Source organism: Pituophis catenifer, unplaced genomic scaffold (assembly GCF_029215685.1).
Source record: "Pituophis catenifer annectens isolate HBS135680 unplaced genomic scaffold, rPitCat1.0.hap2 SCAF_3, whole genome shotgun sequence".
In the NCBI taxonomy this organism is placed as follows: Eukaryota; Metazoa; Chordata; class Lepidosauria; order Squamata; family Colubridae; genus Pituophis; species Pituophis catenifer.
Genome location: NW_027256883.1, coordinates 184,395,412 through 184,411,844, shown reverse-complemented (window position 1 = coordinate 184,411,844; position 16,433 = coordinate 184,395,412). Strand labels below are relative to the sequence as shown.

The following is a 16,433-nucleotide window of genomic DNA, read 5'->3' as shown; positions in this document are numbered from 1 at the left end:
TTAGAAGGAAAAAAACCAGAGACATTTAGTAAGAGAATATTAAAAATGCTGCTATTCCTGCTCAGTGATCAGATGTCAATGTTTCCTTATCTACTAGATTATCAAAGAGAACAAATAACACTATTTTCCTTACAGCTGGTATGTCTTTGCCATTCTGTTCTTTCTTATAAAGGTCTTTTAAACTAAAAATATGCCATGACATCTGAATATTTTATAAGGTAGTGGACATTTGTTACACCTTAACTTTCATGTTGTTTTTCATTTTTAATCATTTAAATATTCAACAAAATGGACATGAGAAATAATCACCATTCTTTGAGCTCATATTTCAAACACTGATGCTGCAAGTATTCGGTATGTCACATGTAATTATACTACATCTTAACCGAATGTTAATATTTAAACTTAGTAAGATTTTCACTGAGGGTCCAAAGAGACAAATGTGATATCATAAAACTCTACTCAATGTGCATATGCATTTTTGAGTTATTACTAGAGCACAGGTGCATAGACTTTGGAACATGGGTGAACAGTGCTGGATCTTACCCTTGACTCCTGGGATCTTCCCACTGTGTGATGCGAGTATTATGATTGACAAAATATACTCTGCCGTTGCTGTCTGTTCTCTTTTCTGAGAGAAAATACAGTAATACGTTGTTAGTTTTGATGTAAGACATATGTAAGTAATATTTATGTGGGCCTGTTTGGTCATGGAAAATATCTCACCCAATTTATGTAAGACTTATTGCTATTGCTATTATGCACTACAACAATTTGGATGCCCCTCCCCTAAAAAACAGTGTTAAGGGCCTCAAAGGAAAAGCTTAGGATGCGTAATAGGAGATGAACATTGGGAAATAATGAACAGATGAACTTGCTCAAATGGAACCTTTCAGAGGATGTAAGGAATTGCAAATATGGAAATTATCACTGAGAAAGCATTTATTTTCACACCATCCATTTTGGCAGCTTTGAAATCACTTGGTTTTAATCTTAATCTTACCTGAAAATATGGTCTTCTATAATAGTTATGTAGATGAAGTATTTAAATTGATCTACAAACTTAAATCATCTTTATAAGGTGCAAGTGCAAGAGCAACAAAGAGTAAATTTACTTTCAGAAAAAAAATAGGCCTCATTTTTTTTTTGAGTAATGCCCCTTCAGCAGGATACATCCTGCTCACTGTTTATCTCTTAATAAAGGTCAAATCCCGATTCCAGATTTTAAACAATTATGCAGTTCTGCATGTAAAGTAGTAAAAATAAATTGACATTATGCATTAACTCCATAAATGAAAACAATATTTTATACGGCTTATGCATCTCAGTGCTACCGCATGTAAACTTTGGAGTCATGAATGTCAGATAAGAAAAAAATATCCCAGTGATTACTAAATGAAATGAGTAAGAATAAATTCCAAATAAGTGATAATAGAAACTAGAACTTAAAAATATCTTACCCCATCCATGTGGCAAGGGACCAAGAGGATCAAATTCTTTATTCTGTGTGAAGTCTTGATTCTATAATCAGAAGAAGGCACATCTTAATAACCATTAATTAAACTGATGTAAAATCTGTGCTATGCATCTATCATTTTAAAGCAAGATTTCTCTTTCAAGACAGTAAGTTTAGATTATATGTTTATTAAGAGTTAAAAGGTCCCAACACTGGCTAAGATTTTCTAGCAGGAGAAAAGAAACTCACCAAGTCATCTTTAGGTGTCTTTATAAACAAAATTAATACAATACATGAAGTGCAAAACTCAAGGGGTAACTTTACAAAATAAGACTGAGTTCAGGTGAAATTCTGCAAATCCAATGAAATATTGCCAATGTGAATGTCTTTCTTGAATGAATTATGATCATAATCTCTATACTGGACTAAACATTATTTGTACTGTTCTAAGAAAGACATAAAACTTAGTCTAAAATATCTAAGCCATAATCCTCTGAAGTAAAGAATTATTCAAAATAATATTGTAAGCAGAAGTAATTTTCCAAAAGTATCTAAGAAGGAAAAACAGTAATTTCTATATACATCAAACAAATTACATTTAAATTTTTATTGTACTGCTTTGTTTTTGGAAACTTAATGGATTCTAAATAGAAATTAATTAATATAGTGTTCTCTCAATTCTTAATTTTCATTAGACGGTGTTGTGCTAATGTATCTGTTAGATTTGATTTGCAACTCATTCTTCAGTGTTCTCACCCCATATATGAACCTCTGGTTAAATTGCTGCATAGCTCCTTGAAGCTGGCTACGCTGAAGTTGCCATTGCTCATAATTACGGACAGATTCCAGAGTTGGTCGTTGCCAAGTCGTTGTTCTGGTGAAATGGTCAACATAATAAATCCGTCCCATGTTATCTACTCGGCGCTCCCAACTAAAAAACAAGGGCGATATATTTAAATGAAAGCAGCAGAGATCACAAAGTACATAGCAATCAGATAAAAACAGAAAGAGAATGGAGAATGCATGCAGTATAAAAGACACACACACACACACACACACACACAAAATAGGGAGCTTTATGTTTGCCACTTGGAGGTCCTGAATGAAAGCCAGGATATAAATCTACACACAAATAAATAAAATGGGCCAAGCAAAATAATTCCTCAATTTTACTGAAACATTGAGGAAAGGGTAGATTATCTTTAATTCTATCCCTATGCCATTCTATTTCTCAATTCCAGCATTTTGATTAAAGCATCTACACTTTATTTATTCATGTCTACCTTGTCTTTAATAGCAAAAATAAGGCTTTTCTTTTTAAATTATTCAAGTGTATCATATATTTTTAATAAATATGTTAGTATATGAAAAATGGGATTTGATTGCTTTCTTATCTACTGAACCAGAAAAAACGTAGGGGCAGTAGAGCAAACTTAACAATGCTGAATTTATACCTATAGGTTCTTTTACAACTGCTTGGGAATGTCCCAAATTTCTAGATCTACAACAACAACATTCAAAATTATTAAAACATATAACTCCCAAAGCAATAACAAGCTAGCAAAAAACAATCCATGAGTTAATGTATTGAGAATTGCTCACCCTGGAGGAAGAGGCTCTGGCCTATCCCATGTTGTTCTTTTTTCTACATGATCTACATAATACACCCGGCCATGCTGATCCACTCTTTGTTCCCACCTGGAAAAAAATAAACTGTCACGTGTGAATTTATTCAAATACCTTCATCTTGTTGCTTATTTGAAAGTGGCTTCTTAATCCCTCTAAAACTGCAATATATAATAAGTGCATTTTCTTCATATATAGACATTATACAAACCAAAGGCTTACTTTCATTTCACATTTGTAAACCTGCTATTACTATAGTGCAATCCCTGATAAACAAAATTCTTCAACAATTTGCAATTTCACGAATTTCCTGGATTAAAAATACTTATCACGTTTGAACTGTCTGTTTTTTAATTCAAATATTTAGAGTGGCAAACATGGAATTTCTCATTTTAACCTCATAGTAATTCTGTAAACTATTGTAGGCTAAGAATTTTGGATCAACCACCCATCTTAATTTGGCAATTAGGATCTGAATCACTATCTCTATGATCTAGTGCTCTGACAGTACCCATTTCCCATCACATTTTAAGTTTTGGGAGAAGCAGAACAAAACCTGCTTGTCATTCCAATGAATTCTATTTTATTCATATTTTTGCAGCATATATTCAAGTGTTAGACTACAATCCTTCTAATAAGAAGCAGACCATTTAGATCTAGACAATTTTATCTTTACTATATCACATTAACTTGAGAACAAGAATTTTATGATGACCTAGTAGGGTTGCACCACTGGGAAAAGAGCCACACTAGTTCATATTTCCCAATAATTTCTAATGATATGTTAGAAACAATATCATTTTAATTAAAACCATATTTTTCCACCAGTGTACCTGCTTAGTTGGATTTATATCAGCTATCTTGTTTTGGTGCTGCATTCAACATTCATTGCTATAGGAATTTTGATATTTGTGTCATCATATGAGATTTCATAAAGAACTTTAAAAACTGGTTTATAGGTGGCAGAATTATATTTCTGAGTATACAAATCATATTTTGGGTGATTTCAGGCATGAAAAAGATGCAAGAAAGTGCTGTCTTTCAGAGGAAAAGATGCTAAGCTACAAAACTACTTGTAATACAGAATTGAACAACAGTGAACACTTGCCCAGGTGGAAGAGGACCTTGGCTAACTGTAGGATGGGGCTGTGAAATGGGAGTTGCTGGCTGAACTTGTCTGCATATGGGTGGTGTAGCTACAGGAGATGTTGCAGGAAGAGCTGTCCCTGCAGTTCCTCCATCAGAACTTGGTTCTGCTGCTGAAGTGCTTGCGGTTGGCACAGTTTCTTTATTAGCTGCTTCTGATTCTGTGGAAGAAGGGCCATTGACACATGCTGCAGAGAATATAGATTGGAAAGAAGGCAATGATTACTTTTACTTTGATACATCAGAGAAAGCCTGTAGGTTTCTACATGGTACATGATAATAGTAGCATTATTAGACTTTTTTGATTAAGAATGGTCTTGTAAAAAAGCCTTTTAGAAAATACTTAAATATCAAAATTCATTTATAACATGACATTAAAAATTGGGGATCAATTGTTTTGAAAAAGTAGCTCCCAGTTAAACAATTCCATTTCAGAGAAACTGTAGTTTCAGAAAATTAAGATGAACAATTCGGGATAAAAGTTCTCGTTCTCTTGATCACAAAAATTTGGTAGTCTTTAATGAAAATATTCACATTTGCAGGGGGCAATATATAAATACATAAATTTTCAAAGCCAGGTTTGGGGAGGGTTCATGTAAGTGAATAAATAAATAAATAAATAAAGTTATTTCAGTATGTAAAAATTATTATATAAATATGGTGAAATCTTCCAAACTTTAATCAACCATGTCTTAGCATTGTAAACTTCTCTTTATATAGTTTGATAATGTTTTCCTGAAAGTCAGAAAGTTAAATAGTGCAGAGGGTAAACAATAGCAATAGCACTTAGATTTATATACTGCTCCATAGTGCTTTAGATGCTTCTCTGAGCGATTTACAAATGTCAGCATATTGTCCCCAATAATCTGGGTCTTCATTTTACCAACCTCAGAAGGATGGAAAGCTGAGTCAACCTTGAACCGATCAGGAACGAACTCCTGACAACAGTCATAAATAAAATAAACTCTGAACTCAAGAGAATTTGAAACCTTATCTCATATTGATATTCACATACCAACTGGAGCTGAAGGCCTACGCGGGGTGGGTGGAGGTGGTCGAGAGGGCCTGGGAGGCCTAGAAGGCTTGAAGCCACCATTTGCAATTAATGGAGAGTCACTGGTATTAGCCCCCTTGCTTTCACTGGAAACAGCAGTCTCACAACTGTCAACACTGCCACACCTTAATAGAAAGGAAAACACAATTTATCCTTGAAACTTGTAGTTGGCATCTAGATAAAAAGGGGGAGTTAAATTTCCAAATCAAATACTACATACTGTGCTATATAACAGGGTAAAGGATCACTGAAGTTATTGCAGAGTTATATGCTGACCTCCAGCGTTCCCTTTTGACAATGCCCATTGTCCCCACAATGAAGATAAGAGCTCTTATCATTTTGCTTTGAAAAAGGGGAAGGAGAGCAAAACAGGTAAAAAATATGCAGGTATGTTGTAAAAACTTCATGAAAAAGGTGAAATTTCAATAAGGGCAGGTTTCAATTCTTGACATAAGAGATATCAAAGGGAAAAGATAGTGTCTGGAAAATATATCTCATTTTGTCTGAGATACTAGAATGGATGTTAAAAGAAATAATGGACTGGGATCAAAAACACTTGGGTGGGGCAACACCATGGAGATGTTTGGATGAGCTGCCTGCATAGGATCCTCGAATAGGCAGGAAGTCAGTGTAGATCATTATGGTATGTAGTATTTGATTTCATATAGCCAGAGTGACATGAATAATTCTGACAGCAAATTGCTGAAAGATGAGAAAGGATTTTATGGCATTAGAACATAGATACAATTCACCAGATATTAAACTGTGTCATTGAATCAGTTTATATTTATCTGCTCTCTGTTTAGTCTTTCTGAATTACTCTATTTACTTTAAATACATATTTAAATACAAATTTTAAATGTATTTATGCTGAATCAATTATAGCTAGGCCAGCAATCATCTAGAACTCATGGTAAGATACAACTGAAACCACCTTACCTTGTTTCATTTTTTGCTTTGGAGCCATCATTTTGGTCAGGACCTTAAACATAAGGCAATACAAATTTACATTCATCACATTAAAAAGATATAAACATTATATAATTATACCAGGCAATTTTATGCACCTAAATATCGACATTAAATATATGATAAAGTGGGACCATAGTTGTCCCACCAAAACAGACGAACCCAGAACCAGGAAACATTCTTAGCTGAGCAACAGAGGAGGCTGGCAATTTTAAGCAATAACTCCTTTCACTTAAGCCCTCATTATTCCTTCAGTGTTGTTCTGAACCCTAACCGTAATCCCAAAATCAGGCAAGCTTTTTAGGAAGCTAAGAAGAGGGAAAGAGAGTTCTATAACTTTATATAAATTAAAATCAGAAAAGACAGGAAGTTTGTAGATACCATTGCTTGCTTTTGATTAAAATATATATTGATGATACCTGAAAATAAACAACTGACATTTGCAGGAAGACTAAAGGCTATGGATAACAGAGTCTAGAAAGTTATTTCTCAAATGGGGGGAAAAATGGAACAATGGTTAGTGTATTTTTTTGATGAAGCAACATTTTTGAAACATTTTAAACCTGTCCATGTTATCTCTTTGCTATTAAATACTCTTCTGCTATTAAAAAAGACAACTTTTATTTGCCTGGATTTTTTGATTAGCTATTTTGGGCTTCATACATAAAAATAAAACTTGATGAGATTAAATAAATATCAATTGATAATGATGTGATGTTTCTAATGCAAATTGAAAAGGTGATATAGGTCAACACTTCTAAAGGGCCACAAGAAGAAAAACAGTCTCTCAGTAAAAGTAAAAAGTAGTTTTTTTATTAGAAATATTATCAAAGGCTTAAGGTAGAAAAAAAAATTCAAAGGAAAATAAATTGATTCTGATAAGAAAACTTTGGTGAGATAAAATCCACTAAGAGCTGACAACAATGAAGACCGATTCCCGACCACAGAGCAGGCAGAGCTTTACAATACCAGCAAAATTTGATGGATGTATGCAGTATACAGCAGTTTGAGAAAAATATCTAGAAGTAATTAACTAACAAACTGAATTACTGTCACTACTCTTCTGCTATTAAAAAAGAGCTTAACACATATACAAAGTATCTGGGCCATTTTTTTCATACTTCAGTGGTCACAAATCAAAAGTTAGAAAGGGGGATGCTGCTGATCCTTTGCGACACCATGGCTTCCTGCTCTACAGATGGCTGAACACAATAATTTATATTTAAGACTAGAATCTCAGTGTCAATCATCTGAGGTCAGCCACATCAAGAAATAGAAACTGAATGGAATACTGGAACTCTATTTTATTGTTTATAAAGGTTAACAGCAGAATCTTGAAAGCCTGGCAGAGTGGAGGCTTGTAAGAATCTGAAACCGAACCCTATCAACTCATAATGGTTGTTTGTCCAGAAACTGGCTGGTTTTCTGGTTACTCTAGACATTACTAATTCTGAATATTATTTATTACATTTGTATGCCTCCAAATCTGTCAGGGACTTAACCAAAGTCAACAATTAAAACACCAACAGTATTGTCAGCAATTATACAATGAGAACATACCTGATAAATTTAAATAGTTTAAAATGATAAAATCTAACTTTTAAAATCTTGACATCATGATCCAATCTGGAACATGAAACCACAACACAGCAGTAATAAATAATTGATGGCAAATAACTTCCAAATGCCTCTGGAACAGTTTTTGTCTTTCCTACTTTTGGGAATGATGTTAGAGGAAGAGGCAAGTCCAAGATTATTTTTTGGGAGGGGGGCTATTCCAAAGGACTGGGCCTCTAACCAAAATACCTTAGTATCCCAAGCAGGGTTAAGATTGTCTGGTAACTAAGACTTTAAGTCATCATGTTCATTGCAATAAAATATAGTTTATTTAAAATTATGCTATTTAAAAATAGAATTGTTCTGGCAAGATATTGAAAGCATAAGGGTAGAGTATCTATGGTTTCAACAGACTTTTCTCACAGGAAATACCTCAGAGTATTGAGGGCTTTGTTTATGTGGCATACATACTCTATAGGAAAATATTACTCACTTCTTATGCTTGAGGCATCACCATTAGTCAGAAGCTCGGGATCCACCTGCATACCATCTAGACAGACAGACAACTCTCCAATTCCATCAGCTGGTTCTTTGTCACCAATAAGATCCATGTTCACAATCACTTCCTCAACTATATAAAAAACAGAAATAGTCTATTAAATGTTTTAATTGCTTAAAGCTAAGCAAATGGGTTAGAATTGTTAACAAAATATTTAAATCCCCCATATATGCATTTTAAAGGGTTGCTGATAGTGTTAACTGTAATTCAATGCTCCTTTCCTATTTTTTCACGTTTATCTTTATATCAGCCCTTATTGTACCACACATTTTTCAATAGTCTATAGAAATAAATCTCATTGATGAAATGAGCTCTTACATTTGTTTCATTATTGCACCAACTGAAAAAGGCTTAGATATTTTGACATTCACCAAGAGGACCACAAATGTTTTTCAAATGTGCTACAGCAGATTTTTAACTGAATGGGCAATTCAGCAGCAAAGCTTCCTGCAAAAGTTTTTGCTGCTGTATTTTAAAATAGGATTTCCAGTCAAATCACTCGACTAATATGATAAAAAAAAAATCAGAGTTCTTTGCAAATAATTTTCTTATTTCAACTCATTTATTTCTCTATAATTTTAAATATCAACATCCCTTAGAAACATCACCATACATTAATGTGCATTTCAAAGTGTCGAGAATGATTTAGAATGGCATTGTTTAAAATCTAAGAAATGACATCACTATTGACATTAGACCAACAGTTTCAAATATATACAAACATTATAAAATTGGGAACATCCTTCCAGGGAAGAAATGGCAAACTGAAGATGGCTTTGCTAAAAGTGAAGCTGATAACCACAATGGAATGAAGAGCCAACAAATAGACTGGCTCATCATAATTCCTCTCCAGGCAAGGAGAGGACTTGAGATTGCTCACAAGTTCTTCAGACAATTGCTCCTTTTGAATTGGCCCTAATTTAGAACTCAGAACATAATTGGTTCAAGTTCAAAAATATTTCCAGAATGTACAGATAACCCAATTTGAACTTGAAAGAATTGTTTTTACCTCCAAACAGATTATTTCGAATTCAGTTGTTTTAATTTTGAAATTATCGGCATGCTTGTATCAGACATAGCTATGCTGTTATTATTATTTTTTTTTAAAGAGGGCTCCATGTATGTAAAAGTATATAATTTTCAGTAATTTGTTGCTACATACTTACGTTTCATATTATTTGCTTTTAGTTTCTCCTGAATATCTAGAATGGCAGTTCCAAGTAAGATATCTGACTTCAATGTCTGGTGACTCCATACACGAAAATGTAGTTTGCTAACAGGGGAGACAATTCTAAAGAAGCAGAAGCAATATCAAACATACTTATCTTTCCTTCATTTAAATTATGTATCAAAATACCACAGAGAGGTCTATTTTGAAAAAAGTTGCTAATAGTTTAAAATTTTGAAGGCTGGAGTTTTTAGGTGAAACATGAACTGTAATCAAAGTGCTAGTCACTTTACTATGTTAACTTTCTTTTTAATGTTTAGGTTATTTTACATACATTAGGCATATTTATACTAGTATTTCCAGTTGCTAATCAAACATTTTCTGAAAGAAAATATCAAACAACTGTGGGAATATTCAGTGTGGGATATAATCCAACATACAAATCTGACTCTTTTTTAGTTATTTCAAAACAATATAATAAGTAATTTTGAGTTTTTTCTTCCTACAACTGTTTACCTTACTCTAGAAGTCATTCCAGTGGACTGCTTCTTTTTCTTAGCAGCCAATAATATTATGTCAAAAAAACTTTTTAAGGTTTTGACATTTGCTTTGCTTAAACTGAAATGTACTTTGTCAATTTTGGTCTTTAATTGAACTGAAAGGAGATAAATTTCTACAAACTATAATGTCCAATACCTATAGATCATGCAACAAACTATTACAGTATTGATCATTCCTGGATTTGGCTTTTCTTGAAATGTTTTGGCATTTTTGCTGGCACAATATACATGTAGAACATCCAAAATCTTAGAAGTATCTCTAGAAATATTTATTTTATTGATTTTCAGTATTTTTATCCATTATTTTAATGGATGCTAAACTGATAACTGATATGCACGCTGTTACTGGAAACAATTCATTGATGTTTCTTCTGACACTTCCTTGTAAAAAAAAACCCCTCCCTGGCAGTATCTCTCCCAGGGGAATTTTGGATTAGTGTGCACAATAAGTGCCAAGAATTTAAAGAGAAAGCTATGAACATACTGATTCCATTTGCAAGAGTTAGTCAATGTTTTTCTACAGTTGTGGTTAGAAAAAAATAAAGATCAATCAAAAGTAAATGTGAAATGACAATTGAAAGTAACTACCTTAACATGAAACTTGGATTTCAGGAGTTATAGAAAAGTTAGCAAGGTTCCCATTTAAAATAACTAATTTCATTTCCAATTAAACGGTATTCTTTTATAAAGTTGTAATGGTTGCCATTGTTTTGACAAACACATCAACATTTAGTAAATACTGATGTATGTACTTCTTTCCCCGTTTAATCCCAATGAAGTAATTTGTTTTATTCTTTGGGGTCAGGAGGTTTCAACAAATTCATTTATTATTTTAGACAGTCATGGCATCACATAGCCTGAGAACTTCAGGCATTTATTGGGTTTAGAAGGCTGCGCAAATGGAGACTTTTTCTCCATTTAATTGGGGACCAATAGAATTTTTAGGCAACAAGTAATTATGTTCTTCCTCTCAGACTAATGAAAATAGGAATTCCTAAGATGTTTGATAGGTTATGTAAACTAGGTAAAATGTGTTTCAATGTATCCAACAAATTTAAATAAACAAAATTCTGTATGCCCATGAACATTTATACTCTTTCTTTATAAGCACTGCATTTTTCCATTATCAATATTCATCCCATAATATTATCTGATTGTATTTCTATTTTTTCTTAGAATGAAATTATATTTCTAAACTTACACTGTAAGATGCTGTTTCCATTTTGGACTGTTAGTATTGTTGCATTTTTCTGTCTTCTTTGACTGACCATCAACCCAGACTTCCACATATGGGCTGGGTCCGAACCACTTATTTTTGTTTTCTTTCAACTTTGCCGAAATAACTTGAAAAACAAGAGAGAGAACAACATGGTCAAAAATGACCTGCAGATAGGTATCACATTGTTTCATATTATTCAGTTTGTTTAAGTCAAGAAATGAAGCATTTATTACAGCAGAACTAGATCAAACCTAAACTGAAAGATTGGAAAGATGTCCAATATTTAAAACAGATAGCAGCATAATAATACAGATTATAAACACTTTATTTAGAATGGAGGCTGGAAAGTATGTTATAGTTCCTGAAGTGCGCATTTTATTTGAATAAGCTAAATATGAGAATTAATATTAATATATGTTTATATTCACTCCACCCACGTACATATGTATAGTTTCTGACATTTATAGGTTGCTTATTAGTCAAAATTATCTTGTGTATAGAACATTTTTTTATTTTATATGTAGCTCTTATGGAGTTTCTGAAGGCTATTATTTTCATTTAAAAATTGTTCTATGCTTATTTTTAGGTGCTTAGAAACTTAAATGTAAGTGTAAACAAATTTAAAGTACGTATGTATATATGTATGTATATATTTGTATCCCATATTAATTTTACAAATAACTCAAGGCAGTGAACATATTCAACATACCTTCCTCCTCTTATTGTCCCCACAACAACTCTGTGAGGTTAGTTGGGGTAGAGAGAGTGAGGCCAAAAGTATATAGTGATATCAATAAGCATAGTCATATGAAAAATATACAGCCCATTAAAATCTTGGAGTTTTTCCAATACATTTCAACATACATATATTTGATCTTCATTTCAACTATATTGATAAAGGGGATAGAATACAATGAATACCATGCACCATTTACATTTTATAATCCATTGTGTAATTTAAATAAACATAGATGAAAATTCTGCATGGAGGAAAAAGTAAGCACATTGCTATATTTATCGCTAGCTCAACTCAGGTGGACATGACATGGAGATTTCAAACCACTACCGAGGCTAGTCTGTCCAAGCAAGTTCAGCAGAACAGCAGAATGTAAGATATTGAAAGAGGTCTTTAAGATTCCCAGAATTGCATCACATGACCTACAGGTGGCTCTTATCACTGCTGATGTCACAATGCATGAATCTATTATTAGAAGGAACCTGTACCAATTAGATCTACCTAGAAGAAATGCCAGGAGGAAACGTTTGGTATCCAGAAAAAAACACCAGGGCAAGACTAAAAGTTGTTCCTGAACACCTAGGCAAAAACCAGAATTTCTAGAAAAATGTGCTTTGGAGAGATGAACCAAAGATAGTTATTTGATCACAGTATTAGAACAAATGCTAAATGAAAACAAAGACAGCATTTCACTAGAAGAACCTGATACCAACTATAAAACAAGTTGGTGGAAATGTTATAGTTAGAGGTTGTTTTGCTGCATCAGGGCCTGAGAAGCCCACCATCACAAAATTTTATCTTTGTCATGTCCACCTGAGTTGAGCTAGCGATAAATATAGCAATGTGCTTACTTTTTCCTCCATGCAGAATTTTCATCTATGTTTATTTAAATTACACAATGGATTATAAAATGTAAATGGTGCATGGTATTCATTGTATTCTATCCCCTTTATCAATATAGTTGAAATGAAGATCAAATATATGTATGTTGAAATGTATTGGAAAAACTCCAAGATTTTAATGGGCTGTATATTTTTCATATGACTATGCTTATTGATATCACTATATACTTTTGGCCTCACTCTCTCTACCCCAACTAACCTCACAGAGTTGTTGTGGGGACAATAAGAGGAGGAAGGTATGTTGAATATGTTCACTGCCTTGAGTTATTTGTAAAATTAATATGGGATACAAATATATACATACATATATACATACGTACTTTAAATTTGTTTACACTTACATTTAAGTTTCTAAGCACCTAAAAATAAGCATAGAACAATTTTTAAATGAAAATAATAGCCTTCAGAAACTCCATAAGAGCTACATATTTGTTTGTTTGCTTGCTTATTTTTCTCTAGGAGCCTGGTGGTGCAGTGGACTAAACTACTGTTAAAGTAGTATTTAGCTACCAGCTGCCTGCAATTACTGCGAGTTCAATTCTCACCAGGCTCAAGGTTGACTCAGCCTTCCATCCTTCCGAGGTAGGTAAAATGAGGACCTGGTTTGTGGGGGCAATAAGCTGACTTTGTATAAAATAGAACACTGCTTGGGGGGGGGGGGCAAAAGCCCCATATACAAAAGTATGAAGGCTATTGCTTAAAAGCATTGTAAGCCACCCTGAGTCTCCGGAGAAGGGCGGCATATAAATCAAACTAATAAATAAATAAATAATAAATATTTATTAAATTTATCTGCTGCCCATCTCACCACAAGGTGACAATATGAGGGAGGGAGGGAAGGAAGGAAGGAAGGAAGGAAGGAAGGAAGGAAGGAGGATTTCTGGAATGGGCAAGTCAAAATATGGATAAAAATCTCACTTAGAGGCTATGGGGGTGATCTGACACAGGTTGCTAGAAAGCCCTCAAACATTGCTGAAAAAAAAATTATACGGAGAAATGGGAAAAAATATTTCCAGTCAATGTCAGAGACCAGTTGACAGTTATAAGAAACACCTACTTGATGTTATTTCTGTCAAATGGGGCAATGTCAGTATTAGATCTAATTATTATATATTATTATAAGTATTATATATTCTAAGTATTATATATATAGATCTAAGTATTAGATCTAATTTCACATGATTGTACATATAAAAAATAATAGTGACAGAATGAGGCTAACAGCTAACATTCCCCTTAACCATTTTGCTTTGATATTAACATCACTATATGAGCTCAGTTTGATTTAAAAAGTGTCAAGTCTCTCACTTCAATAACAAAAATGCAAGAGAACATTAGTTTTTGTCATCCCTGCCAAATTTAGAACACTCCTGCTAAGTAGTGATTTTTAGGTCAAGCAAGAAGAAATTGAGCTTATGTCACAAGATTAATATTCAACGTAACATAAGTTTCTTTTCAGAAATGTTAAACCATTTGTTTATTTGTTTAAATTAATACAGCTGAACAATCTCAGATTTGTGGCTCAACTGATTAAAACAAGAAGAAACAGTAAACAAAATTAAACAAAAACAGTAAGTATATATACTGTATATAAAAAAACATTAAAAGGTAGAAAATGTATTTGGTGACAGTATAATTAACCCATCACAACCCATACAGGTAATCCTCATTTAGCAAAGACATTTGGGACTGGCAACTTGATTGTTAAACAAAACAGTTTGTAACTGAAAAATGATTCCAGCTCTCACTTCAGTTTTCCTTTGCTTTACAGTTTTGTGAAGGTAGTAAAAGCAAGGATTGGTTGCAAAGTTATTTTTTCATTAGTATCGTCACTGTGAACAGTCAGTAAAGGAGGCAGTCACTAAACAAGGACTATTTATACAGCCATCTAGTAGGTTCTACACCACAGCCAGATTCCCAAGCATGATGGCAAAGCCATGTCTTCAGAGTCCTCGGAAAGACTAGGAAGGGCATGGTAAAATGGCCTCCCACTTTCTGCCCCAACATCATTTGACCAAATGTATTCATATTTTTTATCAGCAAGACTTCTTTACGAGGGTTGCAATGTATGCAGATGCACTGTCCCTAGTGCAGAATATAGAATATGCGTGGACAAGGGCACAAAAGAAAGGAGGGTAGCGTTGCCTGCTTCCATCCCCTTGCATTCACTCAAGGTTTTCCAGAGGGCTGATGCACTCATAGGCCAGCACAGTTCAATGTTAGCTAATGGCGACGTTAGCTGATAGTGATGAGTGCCCATTAGCTAATGCAGCTCTGTAGGTCATCATGTAGAGCAGGCCAACAAAGTCATACTCCTAAGCAGGATTTTAATGCAAGATGACTTCCATATCCACTATGTTTCTCATAGATACTTTTATTTTTTTTTTAGTTTGGAATTTCCGTCTCAGTACATATTTTTAATCACCTGAGGAATCCCTATATTATGTTAACAATAGTAGTAGCTCCGATAGCACATGGTACGTCAAATCTTTTTTCACAGTTTCTTCTGGCCAAAATCTGTCCTTATCTGATCAAATCATACCAACACTAAGAGCTATATTAGCAAAAACATATAAATTGGACGTTGTCTTACCTGAATGTCCCTTTTCTGGGCGCTGCGTACACTATCCATTAATGGGTTAACTTCTTCAGCCTTTGGCAATAACTGAGTGAGAGCTCAATTTCCCTTTCCTGTTGCCCTGCCACGCCCCTCAATCCCATGATCCCCAGTCTGAACGAAGTTATGGGAGACCACACCGTGTCAGATAAGAAACATAACTTTAATGAACCAACTGTAAATAACAAACAACATTACTGGCGAGAGCCAACTAAAAGAGAAGGGAGGGTATGGATAGTGTACGCAGCGCCCAGAAAAGGGACGTTCAGGTAAGACAACGTCCATTTTCCTGTGCGCTGCTCCCACTATCCATTAATGGGATATACCCAAGTTTAAACCCCATGGGCGGGAAACTGAGTGCCTCCAGAGTCCTCCTCTGTCACCACCGTCTGCAGTACCCTTCGACCGAAGGACGCTTCTGCAGAGCTGTAGGCGTCTATACTATAGTGACGGATGAAGGGCGTCACCGACGACCAGGTTGCTGCTCTGCAAATATCTGCCACCGACGCCTGCGTTGCCCAGGCCGCCGTTGTGGCCGCGCTGCGGGTGGAGTGTGGGAGAATCCTTCCCGGAGGAGGTTTAGTGTTCAGCTCATACGCTAGAGCGATGCAGGCCTTAATCCATCTGCTCACCGTAGATGCTGAGATCTTCAGTCCCATGGAGGCCGGGTTGAATGACACTAAAAGTGCCTCCGTGCGACGGAAGGCCGCCGTCCTGTCAATGTAGATGCGAAGGGCGCGGCGGACATCGAGGGAGTGCCATTGTTTCTCCCTGCTGCTGCGCGGGCAGGGGCAGAAGTCCGGAAGGATGAGTTCCTGGGCGCGGTGGAACCAGGCGTTCACCTTGGGGATGAAGGCCGGATCC

General features: G+C 34.7%; 1 protein-coding gene across 5 annotated transcripts in view; it reads right to left on the bottom strand.

Moving 5' to 3' along the window:
- ITCH (itchy E3 ubiquitin protein ligase) overlaps positions 1-16,433 on the bottom strand; it is a 55,456-nt gene that overhangs the window by 15,854 nt on the left and 23,169 nt on the right. For 4 of the 5 annotated variants that reach the window (XM_070941674.1, XM_070941675.1, XM_070941671.1 and 1 more), the window contains 10 exons: positions 11,297-11,438; positions 9,534-9,658; positions 8,302-8,439; positions 6,222-6,264; positions 5,244-5,407; positions 4,191-4,416; positions 3,059-3,154; positions 2,213-2,387; positions 1,461-1,521; positions 547-631 (listed from right to left, as the gene is read on the bottom strand). In XM_070941674.1, the coding sequence (XP_070797775.1) occupies positions 547-631; positions 1,461-1,521; positions 2,213-2,387; positions 3,059-3,154; positions 4,191-4,416; positions 5,244-5,407; positions 6,222-6,264; positions 8,302-8,439; positions 9,534-9,658; positions 11,297-11,438 (1,255 nt within the window). The remainder of the gene's footprint in view (positions 1-546; positions 632-1,460; positions 1,522-2,212; positions 2,388-3,058; positions 3,155-4,190; positions 4,417-5,243; positions 5,408-6,221; positions 6,265-8,301; positions 8,440-9,533; positions 9,659-11,296; positions 11,439-16,433) is intronic. The other variant, XM_070941672.1, reaches the window with a different exon arrangement.